The sequence below is a fragment of the Salvia miltiorrhiza genome, chromosome 2, assembly GCF_028751815.1.
Source record: "Salvia miltiorrhiza cultivar Shanhuang (shh) chromosome 2, IMPLAD_Smil_shh, whole genome shotgun sequence".
In the NCBI taxonomy this organism is placed as follows: domain Eukaryota; kingdom Viridiplantae; phylum Streptophyta; class Magnoliopsida; order Lamiales; family Lamiaceae; genus Salvia; species Salvia miltiorrhiza.
The window spans coordinates 43281076-43301247 of record NC_080388.1 but is presented as its reverse complement, the minus strand read 5'-3'; the positions used below and the strand labels follow the sequence as shown (position 1 = coordinate 43301247).

The following is a 20172-nucleotide window of genomic DNA, read 5'->3' as shown; positions in this document are numbered from 1 at the left end:
GTCTTGTTCGTTTGTTGGGTGAAGTTTTCGGGTTGGTGTTTCTTTGTTTTTCCTTGCGTTTTGAGATTGGTGTGCTGTTTTGGGCCTGTATCTGTACTATCATTCTTGGGGATGAGTACCGCTGGTACTCTCCCACATTTGTGTTTGTTAATGAATTTATTTACTTTTCAAAAAAAAATATACTAATTGACTAATAATTAATTAGTCACAACACAAGCGCAATCTAAGAATAATTATTCTAAGGGGGCGTTTACTTTGAAGGATTAGCCTTGATAAAGATAAAAGTAGCTAAGGTTAATCCATTGTGTACTTTGATGAATTCATGAAACTTTAGGATATCTCAATGCCCTTGATTATTTCTATTCTTTAATTTAGGGGGGTGTATTCGTTGTGGATTTCCACAGACTTTAAAAAGTCCATGGAATTTAAATTCCATGGAATTCACATAGATTCCAGATGACTTTCAAAGAATTCGTGGTTGGATTTCACCCCGATTTTCATTGATTTTCGAAGACTTTACGGGACAATTCTGGAATTGAATTCCATGAAAACCAACGCCCGCTGAGTCCCAGCACCGCTGGAAACCCAGCGACCGCTGGGTTCCAGCGACCGCTGGGAATAAGTCACGCCCTATATCACAGCAAGTCTTCCATTTTTACTGCTCATCCTCGCCATAGAATTGTTGGTAGAATGAATAGTTGTTCCAACTAAAGCAAATAGCTAAAAGTTAAGGCCGTGCAATTCATCGCAGTAAAAAGGAAACTACAGTAATAAATTTTAAGAACCAGGATACTGAAACACAACGATAAATTCGAAGAATCAGTACATTTTAGTAGTGTAGTTCTCGCTACTATTTGGAGTTCCTCTCAAGCAGCTTCCTGAGTCTTGGTCTTCAAAGCATATTACCATGTTTTCTTGCAAGAGAACATATGACATCCTTGATTAGATTTTGACTCTGTAGAATAAGGCACAAAAATGCACAACCTCATATGCCTTCTTACCAGGTTTGATATCCCTGTGAGTGATGTTGCGGTCATGGCAGGACTTGATTGCGATCAACTAAGCAAAACACAAAGTGATACATTACAAGGTTGAAGTGAGAATCACAGATCCAACGTGGATCTGGACACTCCAGCGCCCGCTCAAATCCAGCGTGGGCTGGACACTCAACGATGACTGAGTTCCAGCGCTCGCTGGCTTCTTGGCCGCGGGCGCTGGAACTCACCGCTCGTTTAAAACTTCATGGATTTCAATTCTCGTGGTTCTTGGCCGGATTTCGTCGTGTGTATTTTTTGGATGAAATCCATGAAAGTCATTCCGGATTTTAAGTCAATGGAATAACGAATACACCTAGATTTGTATGGATTTAAAAAGTCTGGAACGAATACACCCAGATTTATATGGACTTTTAAAAGTCTTGAACGAATACACTCAGATTTCTGCAGACTTTTAAAAGTCTTGAACGAATACACCCAGACTTTTAAAATCCACAGAAATCTATTAAATTTCACAACGAACACTACAAAAAAGCGCGTATTTACCGGCGAAAACTACCGGCGGCGATTTTGCCGTCGGTAGATAACGGCGGCAAGGCGGCGGCATTGCAGGCGACCCGAAATTTCGAAATTACCGGCCAGTTACCGACGGCAAACTCGCCGCCGGTATGTAACGGCGGCGTCGCCGCCGTTAATGTTAAAATACGCATTATTTAATTAAATTTATAGACTTAGCGGCGGCAAAATCCCCGCCGCTAGATAGCGGCGGCATTTGCCGTCGGTAACCTTTAAAATATAGGGCAGCGGGTTTGCCCATTTTTTCAGTATCTGCGCCGCAACCAACCCCCCCACGCAGCACAGAAACTACCCCCCCAGCCCCTCCCCTGCTGCTGCTGCTCTTCCTTCGCCGCCGCCGCCGACCGCCGCCGACCCAGCAGGTATCTCTCTCTCTCTCTCTCTCTCTAGATCTATATATATATATATATATCTAATTAATTTTAATTATATATATATAATTATATAATTTCACTTATATTATTTATTGTAGTTCGACGACCTCGTTTCACCGCCTTCTTCACGACACCCACCGGAAACCACCACCGTACGCTCTCTAATTTAATTATTTAATTATGAATTTATTTATGTATTTAATTATATATTAATTAAATAGATTTAATTATTTGTTATATATAGTTAATTAATTTATAATAGATTTTGTTTATAATTAAATTATATGAAGCATGATTAATTTTAAATTATATTAATCCATTTAATATATGATGTTGTTAGTTTAATTTTAAATTATGAAGCATGATTAATTTTAAATTATATTAATTTTAATCAATTAGTTTAAGTTGTTTGTTAGAATAATTTATATATGTTGGATAATTTTGTTAAATTCAATGTTATGTGCTATGTGTTTATGAAATGTTATATTATTATATATATATATATATATATATATATATATTGTGGGATAGATTTAATCAATTTCTTAAGGATCTTCTCCCTTTGGGATAGAAATTGATTATTTCTTAAGGATCTTCTCCCTACAAATGATTGTTTTTAATTTAATTACCATGATTTTTATTGCTTTTATTTGTATTGTATTATTGCTTCGACATTGGGGGGTCGGGTAGACCTAGTATAGGCTTAGTAAATTAGGACCACTATGGTCACTATAGTTGCTGGTAGAGTCGAGCACTTGGTAGTTAGGATAGTGGGGTTATGCTGTCGAAATTTTGTTAGATTTCAAGTAATTTATTATGTTTTATTTGTTTTTTTCAATTAGAATTTGCAAGAATGAGTGATAATCGTACGTGGATGTACGCGAGATACAATGATCGTACCGCATTTGAAACGGGGCTTGAGTTTTTCCTTGAGTGGGCGTTCAATCAAACGGCGTACACAGATGGACAAGGTAACATTAGGTGCCCGTGTAAGAAGTGCAAGAATCAAGCGTATTTAGATGTACCTACGGTCAGAGAACATGTTAGTAGGCGTGGATTTGTCCTGAATTACAAAGTTTGGGTTTGTCACGGGGAAGCACCGCTGTCTATGCCGAGAGAACATGCTATAATGAATGAGGATGATGGATTATACAATAACTACGAAAGGATGGTGCATGACCATGCTGGACCTAGTAATTATCAAGATCCTCCAAATCTGGAGCAGCCGCCCAATAATGACGCTCAACAGATTTATAACATGTTGGATGCAGCGGATACTCCATTGTACGCAGGATGTGACACGTACTCACAATTAAGTTGGATGACTCAATTCATGAGCATAAAGACTGAAAGCCACATGTCAGAGAGGACTTACAATCAGATGTCTTCGATGATGAAAGCTGCTTTACCAGAGGGTAACAACTGTCCAGAAGACTTCTATAGTACGAAAAGAAATCTACGTGGTTTGGGTTTGCCAGTAGAGAAGATCGATTGCTGTGTTAATAACTGCATGTTGTATTGGGGGGAAACTAGTGAGCTACATAGTTGTATGTTCTGTGACCAATCACGATATAAGGACAGCTTGCGTGCATCTGGGAGTCGCAGAAAGAAACAAGTGCCCGCTAAACAGATGCACTATTTTCCCTTGACGCCCCGATTGCAGAGATTGTTTGCATCTCCTGCAACTGCTGAACATATGCGGTGGCATGCGACCTCCACAGACGATGGGATAATGCGCCACCCGGCCGACTCTCCGGCATGGAAACATTTGAATTCAGTCTTTCCTGGATTCGCCGATGAGATCAGAAATGTGAGATTGGGCCTCTCTACAGATGGTTTTGCCCCATTTGCACAATCAGGGCGTCAATATTCTTCTTGGCCAGTTATTGTCACGCCGTATAACCTGCCTCCGTGGTTGTGCATGAAAGAACAATTCATGTTCCTCACAGTCCTCGTGCCTGGCCCATCAAACCCAAAGATGAAGTTGGACGTATTCTTACAGCCATTGATACACGAGTTAAAATCTCTGTGGGAGGTTGGTGTGAACACTTACGACATATCGTTGAAGCAAAATTTCCAGATGCGAGCAGCTCTGATATGGACTATCAGTGATTTTCCAGCGTACGCTATGTTGTCTGGGTGGGGTACAGCTGGGAAATTGGCATGTCCACATTGCATGGAGAATACAGCAGCATTCACTTTGCCGATGAGTGGAAAACAATCGTGGTTTGATAATCATCGGAAGTTCTTACCTCCTAACCATGTGTTTAGGAGAAACAAAACTTCATTCTTGAGGAATAAGACATGCAATGTTGGTCCACCAGAACAAAGATCAGGAATACAAATCTTGAATCAAATCGAGGGGTTAGGCTTCGTGAAGGTTACCGAAGACTTCGATGGCAGGAACGCTCAACTCGCCAAATATCAAGATGTAGGGTGGAAAAAGAAAAGCATATTTTGGGATCTACCCTATTGGAGATATCTTTTGATTCGACATAATCTGGATGTTATGCACATTGAGAAAAATGTGTTTGATAACGTGTTTAATACTGTCCTGAATGTGAAGGGGAAGACAAAAGATACAGAAAAATCTAGAGAAGAATTGAACACCTTCTGCAAGCGGAAAGAGTTGAAGAAAGTGGATGGAACTCGAGGGTATCCGAAAGCATGTTATACGCTTGACAGGGAAGAGAAGAAGATCTTACTCCAATGGATCAAGAGTCTTAAGTTTCCCGATGGGTACGTGTCAAATATTAGTAGATGCGTTGACATGAACGCCCTGAAGATGCACAACATGAAAAGTCACGACTGTCACGTGTTCATGCAAATCCTTCTGCCTGTTGCATTTAAAGAACTTCTTCCTAAGAATGTTTGGGAGGCAATTACAGAGTTAAGTTTCTTCTTCAGAGAATTAACATCCCGCAACGTGGCCATATATGACATGAGAATACTGAGTGAGAAGATAGCTGTTACTCTTTGCAAACTTGAGCGTATCTTCCCGCCTAGTTTATTTGATTCAATGGAGCACCTACCAGTTCATTTGGCAGATGAGGCACGATTGGCTGGTCCAGTGCAATATCGGTGGATGTATCCTTTTGAAAGATATTTGAGGACATTAAAAAATCATATAAAAAACAAAGCCAAGGTTGAGGCGTCCATCGCCAATGCATACTTACTTGCAGAAATGTCAACCTTCTCTTCGTTTTACTTTGAAGATCAAATATCTACAAAGTGGACAACTTTGCCTCGCAATATTGAGATGCCCGTTGCTGAAAATGATGATCCTCTTTGTCTCGCCATATTCAAACCTATTGGGCGTTCACTTGGCCGAGGGACGAAGAGATACATGGATGAGCGCGAATGGCATGCTGCACACATGTATATTTTGAGCAATTGTGCAGAGGTTGCAGAGACATATAGCAAGTGAGTATTCTCGTTCAATTTACGTATAAGAAGTGTTCATCATATATAGGTGTTAACATATTTATTTGATTCTTTGTATCCAAGGATCTTCAAGGAGGAAAAACGATATGCAAATCCTTACATGACTGATGCAGAGTTTGAAGTCGCGTTTCACAACGAGTTTATTCTGTGGTTTAACCATTACGTAAGAGACGATAAATTTATGTTAAATATACATTTACTTACTCTAAAATTGGCTAGCAAACTTAAATGATATTTGTGTGAAACAGGTTTGTCGTCCTTGTAACGACGAGTTGAACCCTTATATTAGATCGCTTGCAGCTGGACCATTAAGGGAGATTGAAACATACTCCGGCTATTTCGTGAATGGCTACAGGTTTCACACAACTGATCATGATAGAGAGAGTGCGACTGTGAACAGTGGCGTTTGCATAAAAGGTTCGGTCTATGGTAGTGATAGAGATGTGCTAGACTTTTATGGGCGTCTGCAAGAGGTTTGCGTGCTGGAGTATCCGGGGTATCCAATTAAGCAGACAGTCTTGTTCAACTGTGAATGGTTTGACTTGTCGGCTCAGGGAACTTCTATTGATACAGACTTCAAGTTAGTTTCACTGAACCACACATGAAGATATAAGAAGTATGATCCCTTTGTTTTGGCGAGTCAAGTAGTTCAAGTGTTTTACTGTCCCTATCCCAGTACGAACCAATCAAAGAAAAATTGGTGGTCAGCATGCAAAGTCAACGCAAGATCTAAGGTTGAAGTGTCTACTGCAGCATCTACATCAACATTAGATCAACCATTTCAAGAAGAAGTGGTTACTATTATGCCTACTCACACAAGTGTAGGCATTGAACAACTACTTCTCCTTCATCCCCTCGGTGGAGTCGTTGAGATTGAAGATGACGATGAAGCAGAAGACGATGATTCCCCGTTGACATCTAACGATAGTGATGAGGACTGTAATTCCCATCAGCGCTGTGCTTAGCAATCTAAGCCTATTTTACCTTATTATTATTATTATTATTATTATTATTATTATTATTATTATTATTATTATTATTATTATTATTATTATTATTATTATTATTATTATTATTACAGAAACTAACAGCGCAGGTACGATAGGATATCTTGGATAAAAGAGTAAGAAATCCACCTAAGTAGATGGAGTGAAGAATGATTGCACACAGAAACCTTCCCACGCAGCCAAGGTGCCTTCCTGCGCAGCCAAGTAGCTTTCCCGTGCAGCTGCGCAGCCAGACCAGAGCAGTGCAGACCAGAGCAGAGCAGCGCAGAGCAGAGCAGCGCAGACCAGAGCAGAGCAGCGCAGACCAAAGCAGCGCGGCAGCGCTGCGCAGTCAAAGCAGCGCCACCAAAGTGCCTTTCCTGCGCAGCTACGTATGATAGTTCAACTTCGGGAATAAGACCATTGTACTGAGTTTTGGGCCCAATTGACTAGATGAGTGGGCTTTTAGAATTAGGGTTTGCTCACAAACTATAAATAGCACATCTATTGGAAAACTAGAGGATCAACTCATTCAAGCAACACACTTGTAATATGTAACTCTCTCTCAAAGTATAGTGAAACCAACGAAGAACCTCTCGTGGACGTAGGTCTTGATGGCCGAACCACGTAAATCCGTGTGTCATTTATCGCTTTCTAATTTCTAGTTTAGGTGTTGGTGATTCCGTGCTTCACCAACTGGCGCCGTCTGTGGGAAAATCGAGCTAAGACGTGAGATTCATTGTTTTTCGGGTACTGTTCATCGATGGATTACTGTTTATGGCAGCTGGATTACTGTTCATCGGAAAAAAGGGGAGAAATTGGGAAATTAAGATTACTGTTCATCATTTGTCATGGTTACTGTTCATAACAAGAAAAAATGTGGAAGGATCCCCAGATCTGTGGGGGGTCGTCTCTAATCCGGTGGAATTCTGTCATTTCCGATACGGGAACAACAGTTCTTCTCTTTTTGGGCATCGCCTCCAAATTTTCAGACCTGGAACTCCTGGGTTTATCGTGAATCTGGTCGATTCCCTCCACCGAGAATGAATCTCAGCCAGCGGATCGCCACTCCTCCGTAGCCAGCGAATCGCCATTCGTCCGCAGTCGGGGAATTGCCGCCCTCCTCCGGCCGGGCACGGGAGATGCTCTCCATAGCGGTCGAGGATCTGTTGCCCGATCTCGCCACCGCAGATTCAGTCATTCTCTTCGAATCGGGACAAAGCGCTGCCGTTCAGGCCTCCGTGAAAGCACAGGACCGCGCGCCGCTGCCGCACACGAACCACACATCACCATCGCGCAGACACCGTTGCCGCACAAAAGTCACCACCGCCGCGCCGAGCTCTCATCCTCTGAGCCGATCATTAGCTCGTGGACCAGGGGCAGAGGGGAAAACCCCCAATTTTTTCTTAAATAAATATGCATTTTCCAGCGATTTCGAACAAATAATGGCAAATCCTGATAATTCTTCGTGTTTTCTTGTGTTTTCCCAGCAAATCACTGGTGGAGATTCAATTTGCGGGGATCATTACCCGCCTCATCGGCGTTTGAGGGCTGCAAGATCTACGCCTTTTGAGAATTAGGGGAATCGCCGAAATCCGGTGCTCTGTCGCCGTTTCAGAAGAACAACAATCCAGTTCAAGAAATGGCGTATTCAGCCACAATCAAGGAATTTTCAGAAAACAAATCACCCGTAAATTTTGGCAATCAAACTCCGGCAAGCACCGCCACCTTCTCTGAACTCCCATGCGAGAAATTCCTCCCAAATTCGTCCTGTTTCCGGCTTCGACGAACAGCTATCCTACCAGAACCCCGCATCGTCATTCTCTGCCAAGATATGGCGAACAGCGTCGCCGCTATGATTTGCCTGCCTGAACTCCAACAACTCGGAGCCCGCCTCCGCCTATACCACTGTCGCCGTGTAGGAGCCGCGCACGACGGGCACTTCTCTGCTCTGACGGGCGGGAACTTCTCTTCTCTGACGGGCGGGCACTCTTCTGCCACAGCGGGAACTTCATTTCTCTGCCAGCGGGAACTTCTCTTCTCTGACGGGCGGAAACTTCTCTGCTCTGACGGGCGGGCACTCCTCTGCCACAGCGGGAACTTCATTTCTCTGCCAGCGGAAACTTCTCTTCTCTGCCACAGCGGGAACTTCATTTCTCTGCCAGCGGAAACTTCTCTTCTCTGACGGGCGGAAACTTCTCTGCTCTGACGGGCGGGCACTCCTCTGCCACAGCGGGAACTTCATTTCTCTGCCACAGCGGGAACTCCTATGCTCAGAGCAGCCCTCAATCAGCTATTCAGGGACGCCGTTCAATTTGGTAAAGATTCGGATCAGGAACGAACATTGCGAAGCTAAGTTTCTCATATCTTTTCGTTGTGATTGATTTTCTGATGAGTCAATTGCTTGTCTTCTATTGATTATTTAGTCGATTGTTGATTTAATCGATGGGAGATTGAACATTAGGCGGTTATTCTAAAGGTTTCGTTCTTGAAATTTTGCTTGATGCTCAACCTTTCTATGCTTTGATGGGGGGTCTGGATTTGACAGCAGAAATTTAATCTCTTTTTTGAATCAGTTAGGGATATATGAAAATCAAAGATGTATATGCGATTATTCTCTTATTGCAGTTGCTCTTTCTTTGGAAAATGCTTATATGTGGGCATATGAAATGCGATTATTGATGTTTTTCTCATGAATTAAACTATTCCTTGTCTCATAAGAAAACTTCTTTTTGTGAATGCCTATTGGTGTGGAGTAAGGGCTCTGTTGAAATACGAAAAGAATTTCAATGTGTATTCTGATGTTGGTCTAAAGATTGAGGATATTTTGATATTTGGATATTCTTTGGTATTTTAATATCATTAGCTTAGATTTATTGCTGTTTTGAATTATGGAATTGAACATTACAATTGTTGGGATAGGACCGTGGAGATATATGTCTTTATGTGCATAAACGAGTTATTATGGGGCATTTAAATTAACTCCTTATAATTTGCTTTTGATGTTCGTGGGGCCTTATTTGAATTTTGGTGATTGAATTTGAGTTTATTGGTTGGTTATGATGATTTACATCTTGCGATACTATGATTTTGCTTTGGTTTTGGGATTGATTTTGTGGGATTAGGACCATCAAGACTAATCAATTACTCTAATGTTTTAGAACACAGGAAGTACATGAATTATAATAAATTATTCCAACACCTGAGTCTTAGGAAGCTCGCCTGCTATTACGGAGTAATTTCTTATTTTCAGGGCATGAAGTTCTTGGGGTATCAAGCTCGCTGCAGTGCTGATGCAACGTAAGGAGGGAGAGGGTACTTTATCTGCGCTAAGACAGTGCGCTGATGCAGAGCAAGGAGGGAGAAGGGTAGTTCATCAGCTCGCCGAAGCAACGCAGGGAGGGAGAGGGTAGTTCATTTCGCTTGCAGCGCTGCATCAAAAATATTGCATTGTTTTCAGGGAATTTTTGGATCCGAAGGGCAACGTAGCTGCTTTGGGTGAACGGGCCTGCGCAGGACTTTTTTTTTTTTGACGCTAGGGGATTTCAGCCCCGCACAGGGTTCTCTCAACACAGCGGGATTCCAGCTCTGCCGTTTCAAAAATCCTGATATTTCAGGATTAATTTTGCTTTAATTGGGGATTGCATCTGCTGATTTTGGGGTTATCCATGTCTCGTTTTTTAGACTGACTTTGCTCTACTTTTCTTTACAAATTCAGGGCTGCGTAGGGCATTTCTCGTGGAGGGAGCGCAACGTTTTTCAGGGAATCTATTGGAAATGCTGTCTTCTTTAACACTCATGAGTATGTGCGCTATTACATGCATAAACCACTCAGCCTTCAATTGGGTAAGGGTCGGGGTTTCGAGTAGCGCAGGTTGGAAGATACACCGAAGGGCAGCGCAGCTGCCTTAAGTAAATGGCAGCATGGATTAAACCAATTGCCGCGTTTAGAGTCACCCTATCAATCTATCATAATGATGAATAATTTTTTACTGATTTTGGGGTTGATTTTTTCGTTCAAATATATTGATATTATTCGTTGAATATGCCATTTGAATTTCAATAACTGAATCTGGGATTGTGCCAATATCTCTTACCTTATTTGGGTACTTAGTAAGTTGATGAAATCGTGAATTTTTAACTTATGATTCAATTGAATTTGCAGCGCATTTTCTTGTGAAAATGGATCATGGTTGGGGTAAATGAAATGTAATTGTTGTTATTGCTGATATCTTGTTGTGGTGGAATTCAACTCTTAAATCTGGACAGGACCAAACGAATGATGATTTAAAATTTATTTCTTATTCATATGAGAATATGCTATAAAGTTGAAAACTAATTGTGATTGTTCGTTGATGAATGCGAGGATCATGCGAAGAAAGACACAACAGCAAAGGAAAAGGAGGAATTAGTGGAATAGCAAGATGAAGTAAAATTATTAAGCTGCGCAGGAATGAAAGTAAGAAGAGTTACTAAAGTTGCGCTGCATAATTTTCTAAGCGGTGCTGTGGGATATCTAAGCTGGTCTTCAACACAGGAACTCTACATCCCAGCACAGAATGTCTAAGCTGTAATGTAACAAAGGTAACTCACTAACTAGTGGTGATCCAGGTACTTCGCAGAACTGAAATTTCTCACTACATGATCTTAAGGTGTCTTATCGAAGCATGTAAGTATGAATGAAACGTGATGTTAAGTTACTCCACCAAAGCATGTAAGTATGAAACATGATCTTAGAACATTTTATCGAAGCATGAAAGCATGATTAGGATTTGGGAAATGTTATACTTTACCACTTGAGAAAAATCACGATTTATATTATCTCTTGAAGGGATTTGGGAATTTGATATTATGTCTTGGAAGCTGCACACCTTCTGCATATGTGCCTAGGTCTAAAATATGAATTGACTAAGTATACGAAGCTGCACACCTTCTGCATACGTGCTAGGGCTTGGAACATAATTTGGATAACATACTTTGGGACCATAGAGTCATACTAGCCCTGTCGCTAGCATCACAAGTAGGAACACCAATCACAAGCATACACATAACATGTTTATTTTAATCATGCACATGTTACTGAGAGGGAGGGAGTAGGGTATATGTTGCCATCTGTATTTTTCTTGAAAATTTACAGCACATCAGTAATGGTTAACAATGCTGGAAAACCTGCTTCGGCAGAAAATGAGCTTTAGTGGCAATTCAGCCACGCTTCGGAGGGGAAAGCCTTAAGTAGAATTTGGGTCTTCTCAGCGCAGTCAGGATATTTATCTCAGCTACCTCTGCGCGGTTATCTCAGCGCAGCTATCTCAGTTATCTTAGCTACCTCAGGGCAGCTACCTCAGCGCAGCTATCTCAGCGCAGCTATCTCAGCACAGTCAGGGCAGCTATCTCAGCTATCTCAGAGCAGCTATCTAGTTATCTCAGCTATCTCAGAGCAGCTATCTAGTTATCTCAGCTACCTCAGCGCAGCTATCTCAGCTACCTCAGCGCAGCTATCTCAGTTATATCAGTAGTTTTCAGCGCAGAATGTCTGAGCCGTTGTCAGTTCAGAATGTCTATGCTCCGCGCAGGAATATCGTAAGCCGCGAAAGTTAGACAGGGTTCTTTGATTGTCTATGCTCCGCGCAAGAATATCGTAAGCCGCGAAAGTTAGACAGGGGTGTACCATCTTAAGGGCCGCGTTGCGGAAGTGTACCATCTTAAGGGCCGCGTTGCGGAAGTGTACCATCTTGAGGGCCGCATTGCGGAAGTGTACCATCTTGAGGGCCGCGTTGCGGAAGTGTACCATCTTAAGGGCCGCGTTGCGGAAGTGTACCATCTTAAGGGCCGCGTTGCGGAAGTGTACCATCTTGAGGGCCGCGTTGCGGAAGTGTACCATCTTAAGGGCCGCGTTGCGGAAATGTACCATCTTAAGGGCCGCGTTGCGGGAGTTTATCATCTTTGTCAGTGCAGGTAGTGCAGCGCAGTCAGCGTGGGGTTGTCAGCGCAGTCGGTGCAGCGCGGTCAGCGCGAGGTTATCAACGCAGATCACTTGAGTCTTCCCAGCACAGGTTATCTAAGCCCTTATTATCTTTAATGATGTTCGACGAATCAATAGGAATAATTGCTATCTCTTTTATCTCAGCTTATTTCCAGCATTAAAATACTTTGTCTTTATCATTTTTGCAAAGATTGACAGTTCTTGTCTAATAAGTCGCAGGGAATTGTGTATGCTTAATTGACACGGGAGAGCAGCACAGCGCTGACTTCACACCACACACCACTAGTTGAACAAAGAGAACGTTGTTCAACTAGACTAGGGGGGAGTAGCTGATGAGGACTGTAATTCCCATCAGCGCTGTGCTTAGCAATCTAAGCCTATTTTACCTTATTATTATTATTATTATTATTATTATTATTATTATTATTATTATTATTATTATTATTATTATTATTATTATTATTATTATTATTATTATTATTATTATTATTATTATTATTATTATTATTACAGAAACTAACAGCGCAGGTACGATAGGATATCTTGGATAAAAGAGTAAGAAATCCACCTAAGTAGATGGAGTGAAGAATGATTGCACACAGAAACCTTCCCACGCAGCCAAGGTGCCTTCCTGCGCAGCCAAGTAGCTTTCCCGTGCAGCTGCGCAGCCAGACCAGAGCAGTGCAGACCAGAGCAGAGCAGCGCAGACCAGAGCAGAGCAGCGCAGACCAAAGCAGCGCGGCAGCGCTGCGCAGTCAAAGCAGCGCCACCAAAGTGCCTTTCCTGCGCAGCTACGTATGATAGTTCAACTTCGGGAATAAGACCATTGTACTGAGTTTTGGGCCCAATTGACTAGATGAGTGGGCTTTTAGAATTAGGGTTTGCTCACAAACTATAAATAGCACATCTATTGGAAAACTAGAGGATCAACTCATTCAAGCAACACACTTGTAATATGTAACTCTCTCTCAAAGTATAGTGAAACCAACGAAGAACCTCTCGTGGACGTAGGTCTTGATGGCCGAACCACGTAAATCCGTGTGTCATTTATCGCTTTCTAATTTCTAGTTTAGGTGTTGGTGATTCCGTGCTTCACCAGATAGTGATGATGATAGTAGTGATGCTTATGAATAAATGTAAATGCACATTTTGGTTGAATTTGATTGCAAATTTGTTATGTTTGTTTGTTACTGTTAATGTTATGTGTCGCTATATATTTGTTAATTTAATTGTATGCAACAGGCATCATGTCTACCTCTCGAGGTTTGTTGGGATTTGGGAGGCGATCTGGCGTTAATGCGCCAGAAGCTACAGCAGATACATCTGATGGGTCTGGGACGCATATTTCTGGGACTCCCGAGACTCCCCAGGCTTCTAGTAGTTCACGGGCTAGAAGGCCTAGGGGCCCTACAGCTGCCGCTATCAGAGAGAGAGAGGTTAAGGCACCTGATGGGAGGACGGTATTTCAGAGGCATCCTGAGACTGGGTAAGTACATTAGTTAAAATTATTGTTTCTCGTACACCATGATTAAGTTAATCAATTACTTGTACACAGTGTTTTGTTGGAGCCCACTGGCCTGTCCAAAGCTTGCACGTGCACATTTAAGATGTTTGAAAACCCAGGCGGATACACATGGAAGTTGACGCCCCCGGCGATGAAGGATAAATTTTTTGATGAATTACAGGTACAATTAAATTTATAATACATATAAATATATCATATTAAATTGTTAAAATGTTTGATATTAAATTAATTCTCTTTCTTTCAACAGAAAGAGTTTACGTGGCAGCCCGATGATGAGCATGACGTGAGGATCATGTGGGAGACAAAAGCCCGCAAAAGGTACTCCGACATGATGAGCGACTACAAGACAACTCTCAAGCAGTGTATCAGCCAAGGGAGAGAGATGTCTAGGCCCGCCTGGATGACTCCCGATTTCTGGACTGGACTCCGGGATTACTGGCATCAGCCCAAGGTTGAGGCTGTTTCAACTCGAGCTCGTGCCAACCGGATGTCCGAGCCCGATGGGGAGGGTACAGGGATCAGTAGGCACGTGGGCGGGTCCCAGTCGACTCGTATCCTGCAGCAGTATATGGTATGTAATTAACAAATAATTAAGTATATAAATTAAATTAATATATTGACTAATATAACTTATTTATCTTATATAAATGCATATACAGAGCTTGGATCCTGGTACTCCCCAGGATGCACCGAACTATGCCACCTTCCTCCGCCTCCACACGTACGCCGACGGAAGTTATACGTCGGAGAGAGATGCTAGAATTGACGTAAGTGTTTAAGTTTATTCAAATATTTAGTGAATGTATTTATTTTCTAACAATTATGCATTGTTATGTATGTATTAGGCCGAGGTTCATCGACTGGCCGCTGCCACAGGACGACAGGAGCGGCTAGACGAGGTGTATTTGGAGGTGGTGCAAATTGATAGGTCACGGATCTACGGCGTCGGGAGTGCCGGGCAGAGTCAGGCTAGTAGGGGGTCTATCCGCAGCACGGGCACTTCTGCGGTGTCTCAGCAGCTTTATGAGACACGGATCTCCACGCTGGAGGAGCGATTGGCGGCAGAGCAAGCACAACGCCAACAGATAGAGGAGCGCATGGCGGCAGAGCAAGCAGAACGCCAACAGATGCAGGACCGCGTGGCTCAATTGGAGGCGTTTATGAGGATGTATAATGCTCCGCCACCTCCACACCCTGATGCCGATGATGATGATGATGATGATGCTTAGACTTATGTTTATGTTTTCAAACAAAATTACATTTGCACTTTCTTTTCAAATTTATGTTTTATTGAACTATATATTTCAAGTGCTTTAATTATTAAAACTATAAATGTTTTATATATTTATGGCAATGATGATGATGATTGCATTTAACATAAACAAATAAATTCAAATCACATTATAATAACCAAATTAAAACACTTTTGGTGTATTAATGTTAAAAAAAAAAAAAAAATAATTAATTAATTAATTAATTAATTATTAAATATTAATTAAATATTTTACCGACGATAAAAATAAGGACCGAAACGAACTCGCTCACTAATTAACAACATATTTAAGGTATTATCTCCACATATTCAAAGATTATAATTATATGAGTGAGTATATAGCATTTAAATGAATTAATAGATGTAGATATATCAATAATACGAGTGTTCTGTACTGGTGATCACTCGAAAAGAATTTCAAAGTTAAGCGTGCTTGACACATAGCACAAGCAAGATGGGTGACCCACTGGGAAGTCGGGTCGCCGACTGGGAAGTTCGTCTAAAGTATGCAATACCGTATAAATACGGAAATAAATTGTGGATATACAATATACAATAAAATAAATAAATAAATAAATAAATAAATAAATAAATAAATAAAATAAAATAAAATAAAATAAAAAAATAAAATAAAAAATATTACCGTGGGCAAAACGCCGTCGGTAGTTACCGACGGCAATTTCCCCTCGGTAAATACCCGGCCATCCTCCGGCGTGAACCACCGGCCGGCGGTAGATTTTTACCGACGGCGATTCGCCGCCGCTAGTTAGCGGCGGTAATCGCCGTCGGTAGTTTTCCGGCAAGGTCAGCCGGACTCCGGTGGCTCTCTACCGACGGCAAGATAGCCCTCGGTAACTAGCGGCGGTGTCTGCCGCCGCTATTTCTCCGGCTAGGCTCCGCCGTTTAACGGCGACAATTCCGGCGGCAGCGCCGCCGTTAACTGCCGACGGCGGATGTTCGCCGCCGTTATTGTCGTTGCCGACGAACCGTTTAGCGGCGGGAGATTGCCGCCGTTATCGCCGCCGGTAACACTATTTACCGGCGGCCGTCTTTTTTTACCGACGGCATTTAGCCGTCGGTAATCAGCGCTTTTTTTGTAGTGGAATACACCCCCCTTAAACTAATTTTGCTTGATTCTTATTCCGCCGAAAGAGTTGGATTGGAGAAATCCTATTATTTAATATAAAAATATTCAATCATACATCATCACCCATGCACAGTAAATACACGTACAGATCATACGACAGAATGTGCCTAGCTCATATGACTCATAAACACGATCCAGTCATGCATCAAATTCTATATGCTAAAATGAAATTATTGCAAAATTATATTGCTATACAAGTAATGAGTGTTGGGATAATTAATAAAAGATGATATACCCGAGTTAATCAAAATGCATAAATGAAGAAACCTTTTATAACGAGATTCTGGTAACATAAAAAAGAGATACTACGAAATAGAGAATTAATCCGAAGCCGTAGAGTTAATTCCTAGGACTCCCTTTTGGGAAATAGAGGAGGAATAATATCCTGCAAGAGCCCATAGTCATGAAACTGTTGCTGTTGCTGCTGCAGCTGCTGCTGCTCATTATTATTGTACAAATTGCTGCTATTGCCACCGTAGAGGTGAGGCATTTGGAGCAAGAGTTCTTGAGGGAAAGCCGGCGGCCCTAGCATCGATTGCCCGAATAATCCGACCATACTGCCGCGCAGGGTTGCCGGAACGTGGTGGTTGTGCTGCCCTTCGTAGGTGGTTATCACAATCGAAGGATCTTGGAACGATCTCTCCACGCGTTTTTTCACCGGACATTTCTGTGTCGTGCATCTGTAATAGCTTCTGCGATATGATATGATATTATGTTATTTTACTACTATATGTAATATTCAAATTCACTCAATTAATAATAGATGTAAATTACAATTTATTACTATATTTTATATATATTTATAATAAACATTATCAAACCAATACATAAATAAATATAATAGTGGTAGACATTGGTAGGACAGAGGGATTCGAAAAGTAATTAATAATAACTAAAAGCACATGAATTTGCAACCGTGATTTATCATTCAGTGCACCGGAATTGAATCTAACTACACAGTGATATAAAGTAAAAATGATGATCGTGATAATGAAAGAATATATAATACGTTGTAGCAAAAAGTTTGGACTGTTTGCATGAGTTTGTCATGAAAAATATTGTTCATAATAGTTAGCGTTGGATTTAGTCCACACAAACAAATTAACAACCACCAATCATAATTTTCCTCTAATAATATAATTAAGTTCATAGCTAGATTTTATCTGAAAATCACACAACTAGCTAGCCCACCTGCATGATTTCTTGTGTTCATACTTCACATCCAAACGTTGTAATAATCGAAAATTAATCATCAGTTCCAAGGCTACATTACCACACTGAATAAGGTGGAGACTCTCTTATAGAATTTCAAATAATGTAACTGCACTGTATATTCCATTCGATGAGATGGTTCAGCTTTAGTTTCCATGTTGAATTTTCAATCGTAGGCCAAAATTGAAACTTTTTGCAATATTACAGATTTTTTTTTCTTTTTTTTAAAACATTTAACAAAACAAAAATTCATTTTTCTTTTTTTAGAAAAAAAGGCTCGAAACAGTACAAACTGTACTCAAACCTTAAAAAATGAAATGAAAATATAACCTCGGATAGGGGCTGTTTTTCACTGCCTTCTGCCCATATTTTCTCCATCTATATCCATCTTCTAAGTGATCAACTTCACTCTTTGTCATGAAAGCAAATCGTGGCTGTCTTTCCTTCTTCTGCTCTCCTTTCTTCTTCCCTTTGCTACCCCTTTATTTAATTCCAAAGATACACATATACATATCATCAATATATATTTTATTTTGTCTCAGGTATATACATGTTGAAGAATAAAAATATACATACTCTTTCTTGGAGTTTTCTTCATCTCCATGAGCAATGAAGGATTCCTTCTCTTTCTTACTTTTATTTGAATCCTCTTCCGCCGCGGCCACCTCAGTTGAGGAGGAGGAGATGGAAGAGTTGGGCGTAGCCGGGGTTTCGTTGCCCCCCGCAGCCTTCTCCTCCTCTTTGGACGTCGGCGGCGACGGGCCGCAGGCGGCGGAGAGCGAGTTGTGATCGGTGGGTCCATGCAAGAACTCGGTGAAGCTAAGGTACGACGAGGGATCGAACATGTGGAGGTGAGCATCGGCGCCGGAGTAGGGGAAGGTGGCAGCACCGCCGTGGCGGTCTTCGTTGTAGGGGTGGTGGTAGTAGAATTCTCTCAGATGATCTTCAGACATTAGATCAGCTGTGGAACAACAAGTGAGAGAGAGAGAGAGAGATGGAAGTTTAGGCAGAGCTTAGTATGCTGCCTTTATTTAGAGCTTAATTTGACGATCGAGGAGAAGATTTGGTTGAGGTTTGCAGTCGTTGTAAAATTGCTTCTTTGTTAATTTATATATTCTCGTGGGGGTTGGCCAGTTTGAATTTTCAATCGTATTTTATTTTATTGTTATGTCTTAGTATTAGCATACTACTATTAGTTGTTATTTGTTCGGACAAGAACTAACATATTTTCGTGACATGTTTTTATCATTTTATATATGTAAAAAAAAGAAAAAAAAAGAGGGTTATTGTCAAATAGTGAATGCATTTTGATCAATTAATTTATTTGCAATTTTAACACGATTTTAAATTTATTTAAAAAAATCATTTTAATTAAAATTATGAAATAAATCAAAATTCTTCTGTTATTTGATAATTGACCAAAATAGAAGATGTAGTGTGTTAAGAGATGAAAATAGTTTGAAAATGGAGGTACGTAGCGACCCCACTTTATAAAAGGGGGTTTGACAAAACGAAGTCGATAGAGGAATGGAGTCATTCGCCACTATACGTTTTCTTGACGATGAATTATTCCATTTTTGCTGCTACTATCAATCAATCTACACCTTTTCTTAAAATAAAAAATAATCAATTTGCCCCTTTTGGTATCACATGTGTGTTTATCTTCGATATTTATATATGACATTATTTTAAGTCTGGTTAAAGATTTTTGGGATGAATCAATTATTTGGATTTAATCTCATTTTTAATGTTATATTTGTAATTTAATTAATTAGTAATATTGAGTTTAGATCATGAGTTGATGAAATCTTGATGCGTTTCACTGTGTTATACAAAAATTCCTCATATTTTTGAAAATTTTATTTCGATAATAAGGAATTAAAAGTAAATTATATTTTTCTCCAGCTGCATACGCGATCATCTCCATGTCGATGATGAGCGCATGCATTAAGTTGTGCGCTGCATTCCTTTTAATTAAAAGTAAAATCACCTCGTCCTTATTTTAGATTAATATTTATATTATCAAACTCCACGAGATGAAAGTAGTTCCAAACACCTTGTACAAACAAATACGTCAGTCAATAGAATTGTGAAATCGGTATATAAATAACATATACACATGCATGTACGTACGTACGTATAATGTAGAGTATTAATTTTTAAGATAAAACATTGAATTTTAAGTACATATAGTATATTTTCACGATATAGCTCATATATATTTTATCTTCAAAATATATTTTATCTCAACCCTTATAATAGTATAAATATTTAAATATGAACCACACAATGTGTGTATGTAGGACACAGACCTTCTAAGGCATGTTATTACATACAGATCTGCATGATGTTGTCACATGGACAATTCTTAATTTATTACCTGATAGTATGAAAATGTATATTTGTGTGCAACTTTATGTATATGTGTGTTTATTTATATGCATAGTGTTCAATTTAAGCATAATTAAGGCGACGAATGGTGAGCCGCAAGAGGCATTTGACAGGTCGCATAGTGCTATGCAGTGACGGAGGGAGGGGGGTCCAGTGGGGGCACTGGGCCCCACTGGAAATTTCAAAATAATTACTAATATATATATAGTAATATTTATATTTTTAATTAAATATATGTACTTTTAATTCTAAAAAAAAATCTCTTT

General features: G+C 40.5%; 2 protein-coding genes and 1 long non-coding RNA gene across 3 annotated transcripts; 1 reads left to right on the top strand and 2 right to left on the bottom strand.

Annotated features, from left to right (window-relative positions):
- Positions 1-721: 721 nt before the first annotated feature.
- Positions 722-1429, bottom strand: LOC131013584 (uncharacterized). The gene is made up of 2 exons (XR_009097737.1): positions 1002-1429; positions 722-914 (listed from the first exon to the last, which is right to left on the bottom strand). It is a non-coding gene; the product is annotated as an uncharacterized LOC131013584 (long non-coding RNA).
- Positions 1430-1908: 479 nt separating this feature from the next.
- On the top strand, positions 1909-6214 carry LOC131013582 (uncharacterized). Its single transcript, XM_057941708.1, has 5 exons — positions 1909-1933; positions 2044-2097; positions 2788-5368; positions 5453-5552; positions 5638-6214. Exons 3-5 carry the CDS (start codon positions 2799-2801, stop codon positions 5992-5994), a joined length of 3027 nt encoding a protein of 1008 aa, XP_057797691.1. The 5' UTR covers positions 1909-1933; positions 2044-2097; positions 2788-2798; the 3' UTR covers positions 5995-6214.
- Positions 6215-16549: 10335 nt separating this feature from the next.
- On the bottom strand, positions 16550-18600 carry LOC131013581 (WRKY transcription factor 71). The gene is made up of 3 exons (XM_057941707.1): positions 18092-18600; positions 17846-17995; positions 16550-16995 (listed from the first exon to the last, which is right to left on the bottom strand). Exons 1-3 carry the CDS (start codon positions 18466-18468, stop codon positions 16650-16652), a joined length of 873 nt encoding a protein of 290 aa, XP_057797690.1. The 5' UTR covers positions 18469-18600; the 3' UTR covers positions 16550-16649.
- Between the last annotated feature and the right edge of the window lie 1572 nt (positions 18601-20172).

Coding starts and splice junctions, on each gene's coding strand:
- LOC131013581 (XM_057941707.1), bottom strand. CDS start 18,468: ATGTCTGAAGATCATCTGAGAGAATTCTACTACCACCACCCCTACAAC. Junction 17,996..18,091: donor GAAGAAAACTCCAAGAAAGA/GTATGTATATTT, acceptor AATTAAATAAAG/GGGTAGCAAAGGGAAGAAGA. Junction 16,996..17,845: donor AAAAACAGCCCCTATCCGAG/GTTATATTTTCA, acceptor ATCATATCGCAG/AAGCTATTACAGATGCACGA.
- LOC131013582 (XM_057941708.1), top strand. CDS start 2,799: ATGAGTGATAATCGTACGTGGATGTACGCGAGATACAATGATCGTACC. Junction 5,369..5,452: donor GTTGCAGAGACATATAGCAA/GTGAGTATTCTC, acceptor TTTGTATCCAAG/GATCTTCAAGGAGGAAAAAC. Junction 5,553..5,637: donor TTCTGTGGTTTAACCATTAC/GTAAGAGACGAT, acceptor TGTGTGAAACAG/GTTTGTCGTCCTTGTAACGA.